Below are 24,729 nucleotides of genomic sequence, written 5' to 3'. Positions count from 1 at the left end.
TTGTGTTTATAAAAGTAAATATTGCATGAAATCATCAAAAGAATGTGAATTTTTAATTTACTTCCGTGTTCAGAACCGCCATTAGCTCGCGCCACTAAATCTCGAGCAATGACGTCACAGGTCATATAAAAGCGCAGCTGGCGCGAAATTCAAGACAATGTCGAACATGGACGGCATTCATACGGTCACTCTGGGTTAAATAAAAATATACCAACGGGTATATACCAATTCATAAAAAATGTGCGATGAAGAGGTAAAAGTTATACCAACCAAGTTTTATTAAATAAAGTGTTTCCCTTGTCTCCATCTCCTGTGTATTTTAATCGCGCGATACCAAAATACCAATTGGTATCGAATACCAATATGCGGTTGTGCTATAATATTTGTTGGTATATTTGTGAAATATTTATGAATTATTAAAACCAAGCGTGTATGGTATATACCAACATAAATAGAGTCTATATGAATTATATTAAATTATATTATTTCTTAAAACCGTGGTGCACAGTATATAACGTTTTGCATTGTGAATTGGTATTATTGATGCAGATTAAATAACGTTATAATATATTTATTGTTACTGTATTTATGTCTGATTGATGAATGTTGTTATATGTGACTATTTTATGTAACCGTTAATAAAGTTATAGTTTAAATCTTAAATTGCCTCCGTTATTTTATTCTTTAATCATTCTCTATTATTTTCGCCACAAGCCGGGCCCAGGCGAACTCACGTATCACCCCTTTTAGAGTTAACAGGCCGACGCTCGAAGAAGGGGTTCGTTACAAATTTGGTGGCAGCGGTGGGATAGCAATCTATTGTGTTATTATCAAAGTGCATTTGTATTTATTTATAATTATATTGCTATCATAAACCTGGTACCGGTGGTGAATATAAATATCTATTATAATGGAAGACTCAGACATTATAACATTTCAACAAAATGAGAATTTGTGCTTATCAAAAGATGTTGACTGTGAATCGTTACCGAGTGATAATGAATCAATTGACGAAAATCCGTGTAGTCCGTGCGGTGATAGTATTAGCGCAGGAGATGGAGGTAATGAGGAAAATTCTCTTGAAAAGTTAGTTAACAATTTTAATAGTCAGTTACAAAAAGGTTTGCATTCTGTACAGTTAGAAGTGAGAAAATCTTTAATTGATTTTGAAAGTAAATTAGACCATATGCAAACGCAGATTGATAATGTCCATGCTAAATCGTGCAATAAAACAAATTTATATGATGACATGCATAATAAAGATGTGAGTTCAGGTGATTTATGTCTCGAAAATGGTCCAATAAGCAGTACTCCTGATAATGACGATACCAATAATAATGGTCCTAATTCTGTGACACAGATTACGCCGTTTGGTAAGAAAAATAGTAACACAGGCGATTATTCCAGACAATATCCGGTAAATACGCAAGGTACTTGTGGCATGTCCGACGTGTCAAATAGTAAAATGAAGCCACAGACTTATGATGGTTCAGATGACCTTGACGAATATTTAGCGCAATTCAATATTGTTGCGGAACTTAATAAATGGAATTACCATACTAAGTCATTATTTTTGGCAAGTAGTATAGTAGGGGGTGCATGTGCTATTTTATGCGAGTTAGACATAGAAAAACGGCGTGATTTCGATTCAATCGTTTCTGCTTTACAAAATCGTTACGGTTCTATTTATAAGGCGGAGATATTTAGATCTCGACTACAAAGCAGAATATTAGGAAGAAATGAAACTATTCCTGAATTAGCACAATCAGTTAAAAAACTAACGAGAAAGGCGTATCCTAGTGCTTCGTCAGAAGTTGTTGATTTGTGGGCATTAGATTATTTTGTTGATGCTTTGCCGGATACCGACATTCGGTTAAGATTAAGGGAAGTAGGACCAAAAACCATTAGTGAAGCTGAAAGAATAGCCGTTAGGTTAGACGTACACAAAGAAGCAGATAACAGTAGAGGGGGGAGGAACCATGTCAGACATGTAGCTCCTGAAATAAGTTCTACTGATAGAAAATTAAATGATTTAAATTATCAGATGAAAGCCTTGATGAATCAGGTTCGTGATTACCGTGACAAAGGTGAAACTCGAACACAAAACCGGACATCTTACAAACCAAACATACAAAGCTCTAGAAATGATAACAAGGGTCATTGGTCAAATAATCACCAAGGTCGTAATAAGTATGAGCAAAACAGAAGAGACAAAAATCAAACTTATCCACAAAGTTATGCCCCGGGAAACAAAAACGGATCGAATTTGAGGGCCGAAGTTCGAGACCAAGCACAGAAAGGTCCCACCCGATTTCAATAGATAATAGTAAAGATATGACAAAAGATGATGGATTTTTCATAATAGTGAAAATTTGCAACACTAAAGTTTCTATGTTAATTGATACCGGTTCGAATGTTTCAATTTTACGGAAAGATTTATATGATAAGTTGCCTTTAGTAAATAAACCGGAAATTATACCAGTTAATATGACCATGACTACTGCTACAGGTGATACAGCTCCGTTTTATGGTAAAATCTGTACAAAATTATCGGTTGGTTCTCAGAATTTTAACCACCCAATCTTTCTTGCTGATATTAAGAGTGATGGTATTTTTGGTATGGACTTTTTCAAATCTAATCAGTGTCGCATAGATGTAGGTAAAAATACTGTAAATCTTAATGGTGAAAATGTATAATGTTTTCATCGAGATGAGAATTCTTTCTTAACTTCTTGTCGAATACAAGCTAAACAAAACACTGTTATACCCCCTGAAACAGAAGTGATTTTATTTGGTAAACCTGCTGAAGTAATTAATGACACTATTGGTATTATAGAACCAAATGAACAGTTTTCTGAAAGGAGTGGTCTGCTAATTGCAAAATCACTAATTGATATTGAAAATGGAGATATTCCTATTAGAATTGCAAATATAGACACAAGACCATGCAATGTGTATAAGAACACAGTTGTTGCTTTTTATGAAGCAGTAAGCCCCCCAAATATTGTGCACGTTGAAACAGTTGGAACTGCTTCAAGTGACAAACCTTCTGATATACCTGATCATTTAAATGATACTTTTAAGAAGGCCACGGAACATTTAACAAAGGATCAAAGTGAAAAAGTGAGAAAATTATTGATCAAACATCAGAATATATTTTCTAGAGATTCTGGTGACATTGGTAGAACACATATAGTAGAACATAATATAGAAACAGGACAAGCCCGACCTGTTAAACAAGCTCCATATAGAGTACCATTAGCAAAACGACTTGCAGCCGAACAGGAAGTCAGTGATATGGCTAAAAAGGGTATTATTGAACCATCAGTTAGTCCATGGAGTAGTCCTGTGGTAATGGTTACCAAACCAAATGGTAATATCCGGTTTTGTTGTGACTTTCGTAGACTTAATGAATGCACTGTGAAAGACAGTCAACCTTTGCCAAGGATAGACGATACACTTGATGCATTATCTGGATCGGCATGGTTCAGTACTCTAGACTGCAAATCAGGCTTCTGGCAAGTTGGCATGTCTGAAAAAGATAAACATAAGACAGCATTCTCAGTACAAGGGTTTGGTCTCTGGCAGTTTACCGTAATGCCATTTGGTCTATGCAATGCACCGGCTACTTTTGAAAGATTGATGGAACGAGTTTTAGCTGGACTCACTTGGAAGCAATGTTTAGTTTACCTAGATGATATCATAGCTTATTCCAAAACATTTGAAGATCATTTGACAAGTCTTGATGAGATATTTGGTAGAATGAGTGAAGCTAACCTTAAACTTAGTCCTGAAAAGTGTGTTTTGTTCCAAAAACAAGTAAATTTTCTTGGTCATGTGATTAGTAGTGATGGTGTGGCAACAGATCCAAGAAAAATTGAAGAAGTAAGAAATTGGAGAACACCACGAAAAGTTCGCGAGATAAGAAGTTTCTTGGGACTTTGCTCCTATTACCGTAAATTTGTTAAAGGTTTCTCCTCAATTGCAAAACCTTTACATAAATTAACTGAAAAAGGTGAACATTTTATTTGGTCCGATTCATGTGAAAATGCTTTTGAACAATTGAAAAATGCATTGACCCATGCACCAATATTGTCCTATCCTATTTCTGAAGGTATATTCATATTAGATACAGATGCAAGTGCTGTTGGAGTTGGTTCGGTGCTGCAACAGGTACAAGGAGCTGAAGAAAAGGTTATATCTTACTTTAGTAAATGTCTTTCAAAAGAAGAAAGGCGTTACTGTGTAACTCGGCGAGAACTTCTTGCTGTTATTTGCTCTGTGAAACATTATCATCATTATCTGTTTGGTCGCCATTTTATTGTAAGGAGCGACCATGGTGCCTTGAAATGGCTTACCAACTTTAAACAGCCCGAAGGGCAGGTTGCCCGATGGCTAGAAACATTGTCTATTTATGACTTTGAAATAAAGCATAGGGCCGGTCGTATACATTCAAATGCAGATGCATTGTCACGACGGCCATGTTGTAAAGATGGGTGCAGCTACTGTGATAGAGCTGAGACTAGGTATGCAAAGTTCAAAGATGAATTAAATCTAGATGAGAGCTGTATTAAAGATAGCCCAAGAACGTTAGTAGAGGGGACAAACAAGTTATTAACATATGAAGTTAACGTTTGTCAGAACTCAAATTTGAAAAGGATAGATTGTTGTTTAAGTAATGGTGACGGTTGCTTAAACGACTTTGGAGATGCATCTAAGCGCGCAAAGAATATCTCTAAAGCAACAGCAGCCGACACGGAAGCGCTCAGAGATAATGAAGTTCTTGACGAAATCAACGAGGGTTTACATATGCAGGTCATTGAAACTCATACTGATAAGAACGAAACCTCTGAAGAGTTAGGGAGTCGTAATGATATAGAGATGAATGGTCGAAAAGGTATTCTAGACGAAACGTATGGCAAAGCTGAAAATAATGCTAACATATGTAAGAATACTTTATGCTTTGAAAATATACCGGTAAGAGAAGCTGTAGCCACCCTGAATAAGAACATTATTCGAGAAAAACAAAATAGTGACACTGTTATAAGAACAGTTAAACACTGGGTAGACACAAATGAAAAACCAGAATGGTCAGATGTCGCACCTAGTTGTATCGAACTCAAATTCTATTGGAATAGAATAGAGTCTTTATTTATAATTGACGAAGTGTTGTACCATCGCTGGGAGAGTGATGATGGGATCACTTCTGACTATCTTATTGTGATACCAAAGACTTTAGTACCTGATGTTCTAAAAGAATTACATAATAGTCCCACAGGTGGTCATTTGAGAGTTAGAAAAACAAAGTTTAAAGTGAAACAAAGATTGTTTTGGTATGGACTAACAAATGATATAAAGCGTTGGTGTAAAACTTGTGATGTGTGCGTATCACAGAAACACCCTCAGAGAAAGGCAAAAGCCGCTTTAAAACAATATAATGTAGGTGCCCCATTAGAAAGAATAGCTTTAGATATAATGGGACCTCTACCAAGAAGTGATGAGGGCAACAAATACGTTTTGACGATAGTAGATTACTTTACAAAATGGATTGTAGCAATCCCTATTAAAAATCAAGAGGCAGTCACAGTAGCAAACAAATTTATAGAAAAATTTGTTTCTGTGTTTGGAGTTCCAAAACAAATTCATTCTGATCAAGGTAGAAACTTTGAATCTTCCTTGTTCCAGGAAATGTGTAAAATTCTCGGATCAGAGAAAACACGTACTACAGCATTTAGGCCGCAGTCGGACGGTCTCGTAGAAAGAGGACAAAGAACAATTAAAGCTATGTTAACAAAGTTTGTTGATGAAAATCAGAAGAATTGGGATGCCTATTTGCCAATTTTGTGTATGGCATATAATTCAGCAGTACAGGAAACTACTGGCTTTACCCCTAGTATGTTAATGTTTGGAAGGGAATTAGACTTACCAATTGATTTAGCACTAGAACGCCCTTCTACGCTTACAAGTTCTAACAAAACCGATTATGCCATAATGCTTTCCGAAAAACTTGAAGCTGTACATAATCTTGCGCGAAAACATATTTCAATCGCTAGTGATTCTCAAAAACGAATTCACGATAAAAGATTAAAATATTGGTCATATAATGAAGGTGACCTCGTGTGGTTATATAATCCGCAAGTTAAGCCCGGTTTAAGTGCGAAACTTTCAAAACGTTGGGCAGGCCCGTATGTTATCTTAAAGAAAATAAATGATGTAGTGTACCGCATACAATTAAACAAACGTTCGAAACCGAAAGTCGTCCACCATGACCGACTAAAACGATACGAAGGGACCACTGACGAATAAAGTGTTATATAAAACTTGAACTCACATCTACATTAGTCATTGTCAATAGAATGATAAAAAAGTGCATTTATAAATATATAAATAAATAAATAGTCAAAATAAAAAGAAACAAAAATTATATGCGTATCTGACCTATATATAGTATGCCACTTGTTTAGATTATTGTTCCTAAAATGAGTGATTTTATTTTACATTTTAGTGGTTGTGTGTGGTGTGCCGCAATGTGGTGTTTTCGAAGTTCTGTTTGGCATCCAGACATGTTATTGAAAAACACAGCCATTTTAATTATCAATGTTTGAAGTGTAGAAAATTGTTTTCAAGAAGGTGTTACAATCACAATCAGTGCTATAACTTACAACTCCAAGATTTTGCTTTAATGGATCCAGAGGGAGAGCGAGAGGGAGCTGCGGCTAAACTCACCGAATGGAAAAAGAGTAAAATGCCTAATTTGGTACAAAAAGTAAAATCTGGTTTCCTTACAGAATTAAGAAGGTTACAAACTGAATATGGGCCTACCCCCTGTGAATATAACAAAACGGAAAGTGTAAAAAGCAGTGAAATCACAAGTATGGACATTGACACTGACCTGAAAATAATGATTAAGAACCCCATATCTCCCGTGCAAAGTCCGAAAAGAAATGTTCTAATAAAAAATATGGATCTTGAAGAAATAAGTGACGAGGAACTTGATTTTGTTGATACTGACGCTGAAAGTAAAACTCAAAAACAAACCAAAGAAACGAACAAACATAAAATGAACAATAATATTGAAACATCGGACACATCATCCTCAAGTTCAAGCTCAAGTTCAAGTGATTCCTCTAGTGAAACAAGTTCTTCAGAGAGCTCGGTAGTGCCAAAGAAAAAGGTAACCAATTCACGGAAAAGAAGGCGATCGTGGAAAAGGTTTTGCACTTCCCTTAGTGACACTAGTTCGGATAGCGATAGTGATAGTGACAGTGCACTTGTTGAAACAAAGAAAAAGAAAAAAAGAAAATAAAGATATGAACAAGAGACAAACAGAAGTAGATAAGCAAATAAGTGAATCCAAAAAAGAAGTTAATAAGACACAAGTTGAAGTATGTAATGAACACAAAGATTTAAACTTAGATAAGACAGAGACAGTAAGAAAAGAGGAGTTAAAAGATTGTGTTGAAGTTTGCCAAGAGATAAATATGAGCAGGAATAAGGTTGAAACTGATAAAAGGAAAGTCATTGAAAAGATGTCGGTGAATGATACAACAAAAGTAAAAAGTGAGACAAAAGCAACTAACATAAAAACTAAATTGAAAAATAAAAGTGTAAAAGGTAAGGAATTGAAAGTTAACATTGTTGAAAAAGTAAATCATAACGTTGTTGAAAAAGTAATAGGCAAAGATGGGGAAATAGGAAATGAGAAAGGAACTGGTAAATCAAAAGACAAAGATAGTGTTGATGTGAAATGTGTTGAAAAAGTTAAAGACAAAAATAGTGATACAGTTAAAGAGAAATGTGTTGAGAAGAAAATTAAGGTTAATGAAATGGTAAGAGAAGAAAGGAGTAAAAGAGTTAGTAATAAAGGTGATGAGGGGAATGAAATGAAAGATGGTCATGTTGTGAACAGAAGAGATGAAAGGAAAAAGGCTAAGAAGACGACAAATGAAAATTCAGTGAAAAAGTTCAAATCAAGTGAAAAAGAAACGAATACAAAGACGATAAACTTAAACCAAAATAATGAGCAAAATAACGATAATAAGGACAGCAACATTAAAGAGATCGGTAATGAAAAGTTTGACATAACAGGTAAAATTAGTAAACAAAACATAGTTGAAGATGTTGGAGACATAAATAATAAAGTGATGAAAGATAAGAAAGTTAACGAAAGTGAAACAAATATGAATAAACAAACAAAACAAGCTAGCAAAGAAATTGATAATAATGACAAAATGGTTAAAGAAGGAAAAGATGGGAAAAGTGAGGAAACAAATTTAGGAAATGTTAATCCTATTGAAAGTGGTGCTGATCAAGTGAAAAACAATAACAGTGAAAATCAGATACTTAATGAAAATAAAGAATGTGAAGAAGTTGTTCAAGGGGAGTGTCAAAATGAAATAAACAATCAGGAACATACCTCAGTGGGTTATTGTAATGTGAATATAATACCATTAATGGAGGAGACCCAAAAAGAAAGAATTATACTAAATATTGGTGGACAAAAGTTTGAAACCTCACGTGTTACATTAACGAAAGATCCAAATTCATTACTCGCAAGAATCGTAAGTCCAGAGGGAGTGACCCCAAGATACGGTAACCAGTATTTTATAGATCGTGACCCTGCCCACTTTAGGTTTATTCTTTACTTCCTTAGAAATGGATCATGTGACCTAAGGACTCTCCCTCATGATGTGAGATATTTGTACGAACTATATTATGAGGCGTCTTTCTATTGTTTGCCGGAATTAGTGAATGCGGTTATAGGAAAAATCGAACAGTGTAGTGTCGTTTCTGCGAATCTGGTGCCTTTAAAGGCCCATAAACTGGGATGAACCAAATGACAAATTATGTGAAATCAAAATGTGTGTATAAAAGTGATGTGACTTTAAATAAAATAAAGATATACATAGTGAATAAGTTAAACTTAAAGTGTGTTTTGGAGAAAACTGTTGTGCTAATTTAAAATTCAGAGTGATAAAGTGAAAAGAGACACTTAAATGACACTGTCATGAATATTTGTTGCTTTGTTGATTTTATGTCTTGTTTGTTTTATTCTTATGATATTTGACATTTAAATTATCTAAATATAAAATATATAGATTAATGAAACATAAGGTTCTACGCTATGCATAATTGTAAGTATTCATTGTTATGTATTAAGTTATTTCTCATTATGCAATGAATATGATTAAGAATCCAAAGACAATCTTAAAATGTATGTTGCTATGTTTACTACTTTAATCAGGACTAACAGCATTTCTTGTTACTTTTGTGAGTTAAAGTTAATATGTTTAAGAGTTCTGATATAGATCTATGTCTTAATGTACATTTTAACTGTCTAAATGTTATTGTCATATGAAATATTTATATTATTTGATCGGTATCATTAAGATGTGCTTGTTACATAATAAGAGGAAATGATATTTTGTTCTCAAGATTGTTTCTATTGTTTAAAAAATTTTTCTACTTATTAATTAAATTTTGGAGACCAAAACTTAAGTGGTTGGGGGCAATGTAACGAACTGATATTCAGTAGCTGTTATAATCCTAAAATACCTTGAACCTTGTTTATCATTTCATTTGTTCGTTACCCCACCAACTATTTTTATAAAGCAGATCATAAATGTGCTAAATCATCCTATTGTTGATATTTGTTAATTTTAGATAATAAATCACATTTTGTTGTCTATCTATGATATGTATGTTCATTTTCAGATTAATGTTTTACTGTGCACCGCGATATTTTATCGGAGTATTCATGGAAATTTTGTGTTCAAAATCGGCAATGTTGAGTCCTCTGTAATATGCTGAATACTTCCACTAAACCGTATTAAACTCTTAAATATTCATATATACGGGAAATAAAGTTGAAGAACTTACTTTTTGTGCAACATTGTGTTTATGAAAGTAAATATTGCATGAAATCATCAACAGAATGTGTATTTTTAATTTACTTCCGTGTTCAGAACCGCCATTAGCTCGCGCCACTAAATCTCGAGCAATGACGTCACAGGTCATATAAAAGCGCAGCTGGCGCGAAATTCAAGACAATGTCGAACATGAACGGCATTCATACGGTCACTCTGGGTTAAATAAAAATATACCAACGGGTATATACCAATTCATAAAAAAATGTGCGATGAAGAGGTAAAGTTATACCAACCAAGTTTTATGAAATAAAGTGTTTCCCTTGTCTCCATCTCCTGTGTATTTTAATCGCGCGATACCAAATACCTATTGGTATCGAATACCAATAAACGGTTGTGCTATAATATTTGTTGGTATATTTGTGAAATATTTATGAATTATTAAAACCAAGCGTGTATGGTATATACCAACATAAATAGAGTCTATATGAATTATATTAAATTATATTAAGAACATATTTGTGAATATTTGATAGAATACCAATATTGGTATAATTTTATCTGGTATCGATACCAGTTGATGCCAACAGAGGTTTTACTTTGATTTTGTGTGCTAGTTTTACCTAAAACTTAAATTCGTAGTGGTGATGATGCAAATCTTTATACATGTATTTTAAATAATCCGATAATTAATTTGAACGTCAGTGTTATAATTATAAACATTAATACCAAATACCAATTGGTATAATTTGGTAGCGAACACGTTATCGAGTCAAAGATGATTGATAAAGGGCAATAATATACATTTGATGATATTGGCATCGTGATACCCGAAGTGTTAATAATAACGGAAAAATGATAAGTGTTACGTGTATATTCTCTAAATAAAGATTATTTATTAAAGTGCGTAATTTAGTGATTTCGCGAGTGTAGTGAAATTGTGAACATTATTATAAGTGAATTTTATTTCTTAAAACCGTGGTGCACAGTATATAACGTTTTGCATTGTGAATTGGTATTATTGATGCAGATTAAATAACGTTATAATATATTTATTGTTACTGTTTTTATGTCTGATTGATGAATGTTGTTATATGTGACTATTTTATGTAACCGTTAATAAAGTTATAGTTTAAATCTTAAATTGCCTCCGTTATTTTATTCTTTAATCATTCTCTATTATTTTCGCCACAAGCCGGGCCCAGGCGAACTCACGTAACACCCCTTTTAGAGTTAACAGGCCAACGCTCGAAGAAGGGGTTCGTTACACTTTTATATACTCAAACTTCTCACAGTGTTTAGATTGGTCACGCTCAAATCACTGCCTTAAAACACTGCCTTAAAAACTGTACCTGACCATAGAAAACGGCACGTTACTGCGAAATAGAGGTTACTAAAACTTTGCAAAAGAAAACTGTTTTAGTTGAAAAATGATTTTTTGTGACAAGATCAAACATTATTGAAAATATTGGCGAAATTAGCTTAATTATTTGCTAAATACAATTACAACATAAGTTTTGTTTTTTTCCGATGGCGAGTATACTACTTTCACTTGACTTCAAATTACAATATTTGTTACGTACCTGGCAGAAAATATCCACAAAATAATGCCTGCTTTTCTCTTTATTTAATTTAAGCAATCTACTTAAGTTACCATTCCATTACATATACAAAAATTATGTTACAATCAAAATTTTGTGTCTGAAAATTTTTTTATCAAAATTTTGATAAGAAAAGGACTTTGTCCGGCACAACAACCCATTAAAACGTAAGTTTAGAAATTATAACCTGGTATTTATTTAACCCATTTCTTCATAGAAGTGCCTCATGACGGCTTTATCTATTACCACATTCAAACACATCTGGACGCCTTTATCTATTACCACATACAAGCGCCTCTGGACGCCTCTTAATTGTATTGCAAAAATAAGATATTTATAAAGCACACTTGCTTAAATATTGTGTATAATTAAATCGTAACCAGTGGGATGCATAACCATGCACTAGATCTGAAAGATAGAGTGTAAACAGTCACATGTAATGAATGCATTAATAGTGGCTTGCAGAGATTAAAGCAACAATACAGTAAAACACAATACAATACAATACAATGCTATACAATGTTACATAACATATTGAGTGTCGTTTGATGTGTTTCATATATATATATATACAATATGTGCTAACAAAGCAAGATTCAACAAAATTTTTAACGTTCAGAAACATTCGTATCACTTAAAGCTATGTGATATAGGTGTTACTGGGATTTCTGTGTAAATGTTTGCTACACAGATATGCATTAGGGTACGTGTAGTTATAGAAAAATTCCATAAAGATAACAATGACGCATAAGTTCAGATCTAAACTTTTATATGAACAACAGAGTAAAAAGAATACAAATTAGGCAACAGCTATAAGGATTAATGTTTAGAGAAATTGTTTTCATACTTGAGAGTACATCTTTACATCAGTTAATGGCTAAAAAAAAGAGAACTTTACTTTTGTATACAAAGTCACTAAATCATTGAAGTGAATTCCAATTTCGTATAACATGTCCTTTACTAAACATTTACTTAGTACACCGAAGAATGGGAACTCAATACTGAAATAAATATCAGCGTGGGAACCAATAAGTATTTTGCAAATAAACAATACTCTTATACAGTTATATAAGTTGAATATATACTAAAATGTTAGCTTCTACTATTAATCTAATATTCACCTGTTATTGTAATAACAAACTATTGCATCATTGTAACCATACAATAATGCTATATCCTGTTTGTCTCTTTGTCTGTCTGTCTATCTGTAGTTTAGGTCCATCGGACCGTTTAGGCATCAAATGCTAATTTCGCTGCAAGTGCAAACCTCATGCCATCAATCATGCCCTTAAATGGACATTTTTGAAGTATGAAGTGGCGATTATTTACCTTTATGCAATTTGCAAAGATTAGTAGCCAAAGATATAAATTTTGAGTCAAAAGAATGTCACTGTTTGGCGCCCAGTCAGAAACTAAATGTACAGTAAGATTAGCCGCCCAGAAAAGGGCTTTTGGTGCAAAACACTCAGTACTAGGCACTAACGCATCTTGCACAATTCAATTTCGTCGTCTCTCATCACTCCCCTTCGCTTTAATTAGGATATCGGCATCGGAGTCGAATGTTGCGACAGAAGCTAAACTCCCCTGCGAAGAAGGAGTAGTTAAGTCTCCAGGACCTTTCATATATATAAAACAACAGTACTCGGATCTTAACCTAAGTGGAAAAATCGGCCACGAGTGGCGTTTTTGTGCCAATGATCTTATACATAAATTATATCCCTAACCTCACATTTTACTTCTAATTATCAGATTAGTGGACACAATTAGAAATTAACAAAAATATATTTGTCTAAGAGCATATGTACTCTTATGTAGCATTCTTAAATGCAAATATCACTAGGAAAAACCTAGACATGCTTACACATGTTACTTGTTACATACGTAAAATATTCTCAATGAAGGCAACATTTACGGAGAGTGTATATATAAAGTTTTATAAATTCAAACAAAAGCGTATACATTATTAAGTTATACAATAAATACAAAATCCAAACGTATTGATGAATTGTAGTTAAAACAACATACGTTTACAGTGTCATACTGATGCAGATAAAAAGATAGTGGAGGTACATTGTAAGATAGACAATGACAGAAAACGATAACACAGTACAATACAATACAATTACAATACAATTGTAATACAATTAAAAAACAATTATAATACAATACGACCTTAACAGACTGCGTCTACTATTCAGTGTAGCTTGAAGTTTTTAAAGCGTACTGCGCTATCGTTACAGTGGCATACTGTAAAGAGAGGAAGTACATTGATAAATAGACAATGACAGTTAATGATAACACAATACATAACAATACAATTACAAAACAATACGACATACAGATTGTAATAAAATCAATCTAAATGCACAGCGCAGTCTTATATCTTAAGATTAATGTGCTGTCGTTGATGATTTTGATGAATTGTAGCTTAAACAATTAACTCAGACACGCCAGTTTACAGTGGCTTACTGAAACCAAGGGATACAGACAGACAATGGCAGTAAACGTTAATACAATGCAAAGCAACACAATTACAATACAAAACGACATTGACATACTGATTGTAGTTTAATCAGTCAGATACAAAGTGGAGCTTAAAATTGTAAGCTAAGTGCGCTATCTTTGGTGATTTTGATGATATATTATTTAAACAATCAGACACATCCGTTCAGATGAGAAAGAAGGTACATTGTTAGATATACAATGACAGTAAACGATATCACTAAACAATACAATTATAATACAATTACAGTACAATACAATACGACGTTAACATACTGCTTGTAGTTTAATCAGTTAAATTAAAGTTGTTTAAAGCTTGCTGCGCTATCGTTACAGTGGCATACTGACACAAAGTGATACAGATTAAAGGGAGAGGAGGTACATTGTTAAATATACAATGAAGTTAACGATATCACAATACAGTACCATTACAACAATACAATACGACATTCACCTACTGATTGTAGTTAAACCTGTTTTATGCATAGCGGAGCTTAAAATGTTATGATTACTGCGCTATCGTTGAAGATTTTGATGAATTGAAGGTTAAAAAAACCAGTCAGTCACACGTCTTAATAGTGGCTTACTGACACAAACAGAACAGGTAAAAGAGAGTGGTGGTACATTGTTACATAGACAATAGTAGTAGACGGTAACACAATAAATACGATGCAATTACAATACAAAACGACATTTACATAATGTTTGTAGTTCAAAACAGTCTAATACGGAGTTGACAGTAGCTTACTGCGCTATTGTTGAAGATTGGGACGCGTTCACAGTGGCATACAGACATAATGAGATACAGATGGGAGACCTCATAAGGACTTTCTTAAGTTATGTATAGTAGCTAGGTGTTTCCTGCAAAGTTCCACAACAAATGATGCTAGATTACGAAAGACACATTAGATTTCACAAAGAACTTCGCTTTGGTTCATTGAAAGTGAATTCTGTTGAACATTTGCGTAGTACAACAATGAACTTTGAAGAAACATCAATTAATTAAAATGTACTCATCAGTTGAATATAATTATATCCATATGAAAAAAACGTACATAGAAAATAATCAATATTCATATAATGTTTTATAAGGAGAAAAAAATACATCAATGTAAGCTGCTACAAGTCATCGTATAGATATGAATTATTGCATCACCGAGGCCATGTAATAATGCTATATCATTTAAGAGTCAATATGTGAACAGGCCGGTGGGCAATTTATAGAACTAGATAACAATTAGCAGTTTACTGGTCATGATTTTAAGTATGGAAAGTTTAATCATACATCATAACATTGTTACACAGAATGTATATAAATTAATTTGTTTGTTTGTTTGTTTGGATTTTTACGGCACGTCAACACATAACTGGCCATATCGTGCCGAATGCTATAATAGGCTTAAAATATTATGTAAAACATTGTAAATGACAATAGAAATGAGCCAATTAGATCCTAGAATACAAGTTTATCTCTTTTAAAAAATCAATTATGTTTTTTGATGGAATTGTTTTAAAAAGTTCTTTGAGTGAATTTACAGAATAAAATCTATTACGGGCCTGTGAAAAATCATGACATTCAAGAATAAAATGCTTGACAGTAAAATTTTCATTACAACCTACACAGAAAGGGGCATTGTCATTTGTGAGGAGATAAGAGTGGGCAATTTTAGTGTGTCAAATTCGGCATCGAAGAAGAACTGTTTGATCACGGCGGTTTGATAGAGATAGAGATGGTGACATTTCAATAGATGGGTTTATATCGTGTAGTTTATTAAAAACGGCATTGTCCCAATTTGCTTTCCATTCAGATGATACGAGTTTATTTATAGCCGGTCTAAAATCACAAGCAGGTAACAATAAGTCAGTTTTTTGAAAATTTAATGATTGTTTAGCTAAAGCATCTTCTTTTTCATTTCCTCGTATACCTACATGGCTTGGAATCCAACATAATTTAACATATTTTGTTTTTAGTATATCATGAAATCGCAAAAGAAGTTTCTTTACCATGATATTGCCAGATTTTTTTATTTTTAATGGATATTAAAACAGAAAGCGAGTCAGAAAATATCACAAATTTATCGTGGGTATGCTGTGCTATGTATGACAATGCTTAATCAATAGCTTTTGCTTCAGCAGTAAAAATTGATGCATTATCTGGTAACCTCATACTAGATGTAAAATTATTTTCAAACACAGCCGCACCTACTTTGCAACCTTCTTTTGAACCGTCCGTATAAATGTATAAAATCGTCATGTTCTTCCTTAATTGCTAAAAACTTCTTTTTGAAATATTCAGATGAATTTGATGCCATTTTATATTTGAAAGGTTAATATTTATTTCCGGGGAATTATAAGTCCAAGGTGGAACATCCTCATCGTCATTTTGAAGGATACTGTCTGGATTAATTTTAAGTTTATCTAAATCATCTTTGAAACGAAGGCCTAATGGTTTAATTTCCTTTGGTTTGTTAACAAATTTTTCAGTATAACTTGGTTTGAAAATAATATTTTTAGCTGGATTTTTCCTATTAGATGAAATTCTAGTTGCATATTGAAGTGATAGTTTTTTACGACGAAGATAAAGCGATGGTTCCCCAGCTTCCGCATATAGACTTTCTACAGGTGAAGTGCGAAAAGCACCTAAAGCTAAACGTAAACGCTGGTGATGTATGGTATCTAGCATTTGAAGATATGATTTTCTTGCGGACCCTTATACTACACAACCATAATCTAATTTTGATCGGATAAGACTTCTGTATAATTTCAGTAATGTGGAAGAATTTGATCCCCAATTTGTACTTGATAAAACCTTAAGTAAATTCAAAGCTTTTAGGCATTGAGTTTTCAAATGTCTAATGTGTGGTATAAAAGAAAGTTTTTTTTATCAAATATAATTCCTAGAAACTTAGCTTCATCAACTACTGGAATTTTAGAACCAGATATGTAAAGTTCAGGGTCATTATGTTGTTTTCGCAATCGGCAGAAATGAACACATTGAGTTTTTGACTTTGAAAATTTAAACCCATTTTCTATTGCCCACTTCTGAATTTTATCTAAATGTTGTTGAAGTTGCCGTTCAATTGTTCTCATACTTTTCGATCGATAGCAGATAAGAAAATCGTCTACATATAGAGAACAATCTATGCCTGGTGTAAGAGCGCTGCAATATTGTTTATTTTAAGGCCAAAAAGTGTAACAGAAAGTATGCTTCCTTGAGGAACACCTTGTTCTTGTTGGTGGTCTTGAGAAAAAGTTGAACCAAGTCTTACTTTAAAGTGCCTATCGTTAAAAAATCCAAAAATGAAAAGAGGAAGTCTGCCATTAAGTCCAGCATTCTTTAGATCTTTTAGGATACCATATTTCCAAGTAGTGTCGTAAGCCTTCTCAAGATCAAAGAAAATTGATACCAGGTGTTGTTTATTTACAAAGGCTTCTCTTATAAAAGTCTCAAGTCGTACAAGATGATCGTTTGTACTTCGCTGTTTACGAAAACCTGACTGAAAATTAGTGATAATTCCATTATTTTCTAGATACCAAACTAACCGATTATTTATCATTCTCTCGAATGTTTTGCAGAGGCAACTTGTAAGTGAAATCGGACGATAATTTATAGGGTCAGTTGAATCTTTTCCAGGTTTAGGGATAGGAATAATCAACGCATTCTTCGAAGTGTTAGGAAATTCACCAGATATCAAGATTTTGTTAAAATTTCAAGAAGCAAGTCTAGGGATTGGGGTGGTAAATGTTAAAGAAACTGGTGGTAAATTTCGGTCGGGCCTGCAGCACTATCTTTTGCAGTTTTGATTGAATAAATTAAGTCATCAATAGAGAAAAGGGAATTATAGTCTTCGTCATTTCTTGAAGTAAAATTAATATGTTCTTTCTCAGCTTTACATTTATCTTGTTGAAATTCATTTGAATAATTGTTTGAAGAAGAGTTCTTTTCAAACATTTTAGCCAAAGTTTCTGCAATATCTGTTTTTATTTTGGCATATTGGCCATCACCAGTTTTTAAGTGAACAGTTGGACTCTTTTTATACTTACGACTTATTTTTCGTACTGCATCCCAGACTTTCCTAATAGGGGTATTTGAATTAATATTTGAAACATAAGATTGCCAGGATTGGCGTTTAGATTGACGCACTGATCTTCTAGCTTTGGCTCTAAATATTCTATAATTTTCAAGGTTTTCTGTTGTAGGGCTATGTTCAAACTTTTTGAGTGAAGCTTTACGTATACGAACGGCTTTTTTACATTCATCGTTAAACAATGGTCTTTTGATTTTGTTACTTTTATTAATTTTTTTAATGGAATAACTTCGCAAGCAATCGTATGTAATGCTGAAGAGAAAGTTTCAGCTATATCATCAGAGGTGAAATCAAATTCATTTTTTGTTAGATCAATAGAACAGAGCCTAGTAAATGTTTCCAAATCTGCTTTCTAAAATTTAAAAATTTGACGTCCTTCATCTGGTATAGAGTCTAACAAAAGGAAAGGTGATGGTAATTGCGGAACAATACTTTCAAGTTCATCACTTGTTACCGTAAATTTGGAGGAAGGTATACAGAACAAATTGTTAGTGGTCGATGTAAGGTCACCTGCACAGCTAAAGTTTGTAATTTTGTGTTAAGTTTTAATTCTTTTTGAGGAATGCAATTTGCGATAGCAATGCTTGTACCACCTGATGTTCTGGCGTTACTAGTGCATATATAATTATAAAGAATATAATCTTTTATAGAGATAACATAGTCTCCTGAAGACATAATACTTTTGGAGAGAATTTTGATAATAGTAAAAGTAGATCATTATAATTTGACTTGAGACCTCGGCAATTCCATTGTAAGATAGAATGACTTCTATTATCCATTTTAAAGAATATTATATCATTTAGGAAACTTTATTGGACTTCTGCTATTCGGAGTTGGAGGAGGGGAGAGGTAAAGATCCTCTGCCTAATGCAGTTTGATTCATGGTGACCAAATTTGAAGCATTTGTAACATTGCATTGGGTTTGGAATGTAAACCGCAACGCGAACGTTAAGGTAACCTACTCGTATCGATGATGGGAGAATGGGTGTGGAGAATGTTAGAATAAGGCTATTCGTTGGCAGTCGTTTACCATCTCTTGTAGACTGAATGCGCTTGACATTTGACACCTGCTGTGATTTTAACTCTTCAGCAATATCTGCTTCTAGCATTCCAGCAAGGTCAGAACATCTGATGACGCCCTTGCTGGAGTTTAGAGACTGGTGTGGTGTGGCAGTTGTGTCAATGTTAAAAAAGCTGGTACATTTCAGAATAATGTCTGATTGTTGTTTCCGCTCTACCTCTATCAAGAGTCCTCCATTGCGGAGTTTCTTGACAGATTTAGGTGTTCCAATTAAAGCCGAAAGTTGTTTTTCTATAATGAAGGGGCTAAGATCAGTAAGTGATTTGGAACCGTTTGATTTGATTATTAGAAAACGGGGAAAACTTCCATCAAATGAAATGTTACCACTTGAATCTTCTTGCGATTTTCGTTTTTTTGTTTGTATATCCATGATTAAAGATATTAAAATTCGTCTCCCGTGTTCCCCAGCCACCTCGGACTCCAACATGGGGATGTTCGATGGAGACGGATATCCAGTCTCCGCACCTCAAGGATACCAGAGAGATATACTCGCATAAATTGCAAATATTTACAACCTACACAATTAGCCCATTAGCCACCGCCTTCTTGGATATGTTATACTGTATTTATAATGCATATATGAAATATTGTTTTAACATAACGGCACCCATCATAGCAGTTTCAGTAGGAATTAAAGGTATACTAGAAACACAAGTAGGAATAAAAATTTAAACTCAAGATTTTTTTTATTTTAAATAATTTGTATGCATTGAATTGTATTCATTTCGGGACCGTGTAAGTTCAATGAAATTTTAAAGTATTAAAGAAATATATATCCAAGGGCAAGGCATGACCAGCCGATTGACCAAAGCCGTGCTCACTTGGTCACCCGTCTACCCTAAATCAGAGGCCAAAGCAGTGTGTTAGGAGTACTGGAGATCCCTGGGTATCCCTCAACTACCAGGACCCTCTTTTCTAGGTTACGGGACGCTGCCCACGGCAAACAGGCAGTCTGGGTGTTGGCCATATGTCCGTCATACAGGCGCACAAGAGCGCACCCCCATAACGGACATCTGGATGTTTCTAAATTCAAAATTTTACTATTTCACGTTTAAATGTTGAATTCTGCTTAAGCCGGTGCTAGGGGGGCGTGGACGGTAACTTGCACTTTCCAGTACCGTCCATGAACAGGCTCAATCAAACCGAGCCTGCAACATTTTCAATTTTGCCGTGTTGGGCTTTCTTTCGGGATTCTGTATTTATCTATTTAATGATCACATCCGTGTTATTTGTGCCGTGTGGCGACTGTAAAAAGTCTCCCCGTACATTTAATCAATGATGTTATATTTTCGATCCTTAAAGATCGTTCAGCACGACATTATTGTTGTGCTTGTGGTATTTTTAGTTTCAACTTTTCGGCATTTTCTAGTTGGGTGGTTCCAATATTCCTACTTGAATAATGTTGAATCACCCTTAGGATATGTTGCCTGCTTTTTAAATTTGTCTTTTGACGTCTTATCTGTGATACGCAGGCTTCATAACCTCTGATCCCCTTTCTAAATTCCATTTTATTTAGTTCCACCCATTGTTTTCTCGTTTAGGGCACACGCTTTTTATTACTTGGGGACCATACGCCGCTTTTCATGGAATGGCACGGAAGTGTCACATTGAAGGTTCCATGATGACCGCCGTATGAACACATCTGGATGTTTCTAAATTCAAAATTTTACTATTTCACGTTTAAATGTTGAATTCTGCTTTAGCCGGTGCTAGGGGGCGTGGACGGTAACTTGCACTTTCCAGTACCGTCCATGAACAGGCTCAATCAAACCGAGCCTGCAACATTTTCAATTTTGCCGTGTTGGGCTTTCTTTCGGGATTCTGTATTTATCTATTTACTCCTCCTCACCACGTAGAGGTACCCAAAAGAGGAGGTATATAAATTAAGCGACGGATACAGTGATTGTTTTGCACACAGATAAAACATTTTTTTATTGTAAAAATTGTATTTACTTCAAAGATTAAAACTTTGCAACTATCAAAAGACGTAAATATGAGAACATACTAAAATTCGATATGTTAACGGTAAAGGAAACTTATGTAAAGAACTTATAAAGAACTAACATAGAGACCTTTTGTAATCTAATCAGACAAAGTGCAGTTGTTTTATGCAATTAATTTTTTTTGACATACTTGAAAGTTGTACATCAACAATTACAGCATGACTATGAAACACTGTTCCATTGTGCAAAGTAGCTGGCCATGTTTCTAATTTATGAACAGCATATACTTGTAACATTGTATATAACATTTTAAAAAATAGCCAAATATCCGCTTAACATTGTCCGAGTATTATAATACAGTTCGCACAGGTTTAAATTAAACACTTTCATGATATTTAGATACTTCTAATGCGCACTTACAAACTAATTTTAAACTGAATCACTCACATGCATGTATAATAAATATAAAATCTGGATTCGAACTGGTCTAAAACATATTTCGATGTCTAGTGTCACCTTTTTCGTTTTGTCGAGACTCATGTTTTGTGCGACCGGCCTTTTATAGCATTACAAACACATGTTTTTAATTTCTTTAAACTTAAATTTAAATAAACAGACGATTAGGAACAAATAACTATTTCTCAAGGAGCACTGTTGCATTCTATTTTACGACATATTTTCTGTTATTCACTAATAAGAAATACTTACAAAATTGGTTGCCAATTATTTATTTTGTATGTTGCATAATATTTAGATCCTTTCTCTATAGAATTGTATCCTTTCTCTATTGAATTGTATGCAATAAATGATAAACTTAACTGAATGCTTACATTGTAATAACAAAGGGTGATGCCTCGGCAGAATTAATCACAACAAAATTACACGACAATTGCATACCGTTTGAGTCTGTACATGTTGAATAATAAAAAAGTCCAACCTTTTGACAGGCCCCCTGACACCGGCGTGCGGTACTCAATTTTCAACACTTAAAAGTGCTGGACTCAATGATCCCGGAGAACCAGAAAAATAACACTTAAGTGAAGTATGGGGCACCGTTTTACAGCTGACACATGGCACTTTACACCTGCTGTTATGATGTGTAAATATCTGGAGAAAGGGTGGTCTCTCGGAAGCGTTAATAGCCAGTTATATTACCAGTGAACGTTTGAAAGCACTCTTATTCAGAAGATGTAAGACGGAATGAATGTAATATTTGGTTTCTTTTAGGGTCCATTTTCATGGAACAAATTCGTTAACAATTTTGTAAGAGATAACAATAGATAATTCATAGCGCAAATATCGTAAATAATAGCTATGCATGATCTTTTCTGTCATACTTCGGTAGGGGACATTATTATTTCGTTTGCGCCAACCTAACATGAATTTTGTAAGAAGTAACAGCTCGGAAATGTTGAATCATTTTACTGTATTACTTTGTTTGTTTGGATTTTTACGGCACGTCAACACATAACTGGCCATATCGTGCCGAATGCTATAATAGGCTTAAAATATTATGTAAAACATTGTAAATGACAATAAAAATGAGCCAATTAGATCCTAGAATACAAGTTTATCTCTTTTAAATAATCAATTATGTTTTTGATGGAATTGTATTAAAAAGTTCTTTGAGTGAATTTACAGAATAAAATCTATTACGGGCCTGTGAAAAATCATGACATTCAAGAAGAAAATGCTTGACGGTAAAATTTTCATTACAACCTACACAGAAAGGGGCATTGTCATTTGTGAGGAGATAAGAGTGGGTAATTTTAGTGTGTCCAATTCGGCATCGAAGAAGAACTGTTTGGTCACGGCGGTTTGACAGAGATAGAGATGGTGACATATCAAGAGATGGGTTTATATCGTGAAGTTTATTAAAAACGGCATTGTCCCAATTTGCTTTCCATTCAGATGACACGAGTTTATTTATAGCCGGTCTAAAATCACAAGCAGGTAACAATAAGTCAGTTTTTTGAAAATGTAATGATTGTTTAGCTAAAGCATCTACTTTTTCATTTCCTCGTATTCCTACATGGCTTGGAATCCAATATAATTTAACATATTTTGTTTTAAGTATATCATGAAATCGCAAAAGAAGTTTCTTTACCATGATATTGTCACATTTTTTATTTTTAATGGATATTAAAACAGAAAGCGAGTCAGAAAATATCACAAATTTATCGTGGGTATGCTGTGCTATATATGACAATGCTAAATCGATAGCTTTTGCTTCAGCAGTAAAAATTGATGCATTATCTGGTAACCTCATGCTAGATGTAAAATTATTTTCATACACAGCCGCACCTACTTTGCAACCTTCTTTTGAACCGTCCGTATAAATATGTATAAAATCTTCATGTTCTTCCTTAATTGCTAGAAACTTTTCTTTGAAATATTCAGGTGAATTTGATGCCTTTTTTATATTTGAAAGGTTAATATTTATTTCCGGGGAATTATAAGTCCAAGGTGGAACATCCTCATCGTCATTTTGAAGGATACTGTCTGGATTAATTTTAAGGTTATCTAAATCATCTTTTAAACGAAGGCCTAATGGTTTAATTTCCTTTGGTTTGCTAACAAATTTTTCAGTATAACTTGGTTTGAAAATAACATTTTTAGCTGGATTTTTCCTATTAGATGAAATTCTAGTTGCATATTGAAGTGATAGTTTTTTACGACGAAGATAAAGCGATGGTTCCCCAGCTTCCGCATATAGACTTTCTACAGGTGAAGTGCGAAAAGCACCTAAAGCTAAACGTAAACCCTGGTGATGTATGGTATCTAGCATTTGAAGATATGATTTTCTTGCGGACCCATATACTACAGAACCATAATCTAATTTTGATCGGATAAGACTTCTGTATAATTTCAGTAATGTGGAAGAATTTGATCCCCAATTTGTACTTGATAAAACCTTAAGTAAATTTAAAGCTTTTAGGCATTTAGTTTTCAAATGTTTAATATGTGGTATAAAAGAAAGTTTTTTATCAAATATAATTCCTAGAAACTTAGCTTCATCAACTACTGGAATTTTAGAACCAGATATGTAAAGTTCAGGGTCATTATGTTGTTTTCGCAATCGGCAAAAATGAACACATTGAGTTTTTGACTTTGAAAATTTAAACCCATTTTCTATTGCCCACTTCTGAATTTTATCTAAATTTTGTTGAAGTTGCCGTTCAATTGTTCTCATACTTTTATTACAAATGTACTAGTACATGTATACATATCGTGTTGAAAATGACAAATTTCATGTCAGAAACAAAAGTAAAATGTATATTATTTATTTGATGATTATTATGTACATACAAAATTCTGGAAACAAAGTGATCCCTCGGAAGCATTTATCACAACAAAATAACATAAGAATTGCAGACTCGGTTTGATTGAGTCTGTACATGAGGACAGTATATGGACAATATGGACAGTATAGCTACTAGTATTAAAGGTTATTCATATCAAATTATATCAGTATATACCGGTATGTGGCATTTTAATAAATGGATGCCGATTGCCTGACCTCGTTTTTTCAAGTCACACCATTATATAAATAATTTTAACCACTTTATGCTTATGCTTTCTGGCAGTTAATGAATTTTATAAAAAAAATGCCCTACTTTCATTTCTCTTCATTCTCCCTCCAATAAG

The 24,729-nt window shown here is 33.7% G+C and overlaps 3 protein-coding genes across 3 annotated transcripts; all 3 read left to right on the top strand.

The window, feature by feature from the left end:
* The first annotated feature begins 910 nt into the window (after positions 1 to 910).
* LOC132723648 (uncharacterized) lies at positions 911 to 2,320 on the top strand. The gene has a single exon (XM_060708412.1). The coding sequence runs from the start codon at positions 911 to 913 to the stop codon at positions 2,318 to 2,320; it is 1,410 nt and encodes a 469-aa protein (XP_060564395.1).
* A 173-nt stretch (positions 2,321 to 2,493) lies between these two features.
* LOC132723637 (uncharacterized) lies at positions 2,494 to 6,306 on the top strand. Its single transcript, XM_060708402.1, has 2 exons — positions 2,494 to 2,659; positions 2,837 to 6,306. Exons 1-2 carry the CDS (start codon positions 2,494 to 2,496, stop codon positions 6,304 to 6,306), a joined length of 3,636 nt encoding a protein of 1,211 aa, XP_060564385.1.
* Positions 6,307 to 7,310: 1,004 nt separating this feature from the next.
* On the top strand, positions 7,311 to 8,831 carry LOC132723626 (flap endonuclease 1-like). Its single transcript, XM_060708393.1, has 2 exons — positions 7,311 to 8,088; positions 8,242 to 8,831. Exons 1-2 carry the CDS (start codon positions 7,311 to 7,313, stop codon positions 8,829 to 8,831), a joined length of 1,368 nt encoding a protein of 455 aa, XP_060564376.1.
* Positions 8,832 to 24,729: the final 15,898 nt, after the last annotated feature.

The sequence above is a fragment of the Ruditapes philippinarum genome, unplaced genomic scaffold (genome assembly GCF_026571515.1).
Source record: "Ruditapes philippinarum isolate M1 unplaced genomic scaffold, ASM2657151v2 ctg2465_1_1_1_1, whole genome shotgun sequence".
Taxonomy (NCBI): domain Eukaryota; kingdom Metazoa; phylum Mollusca; class Bivalvia; order Venerida; family Veneridae; genus Ruditapes; species Ruditapes philippinarum.
This window is presented reverse-complemented; position numbering and strand designations above follow the sequence as displayed.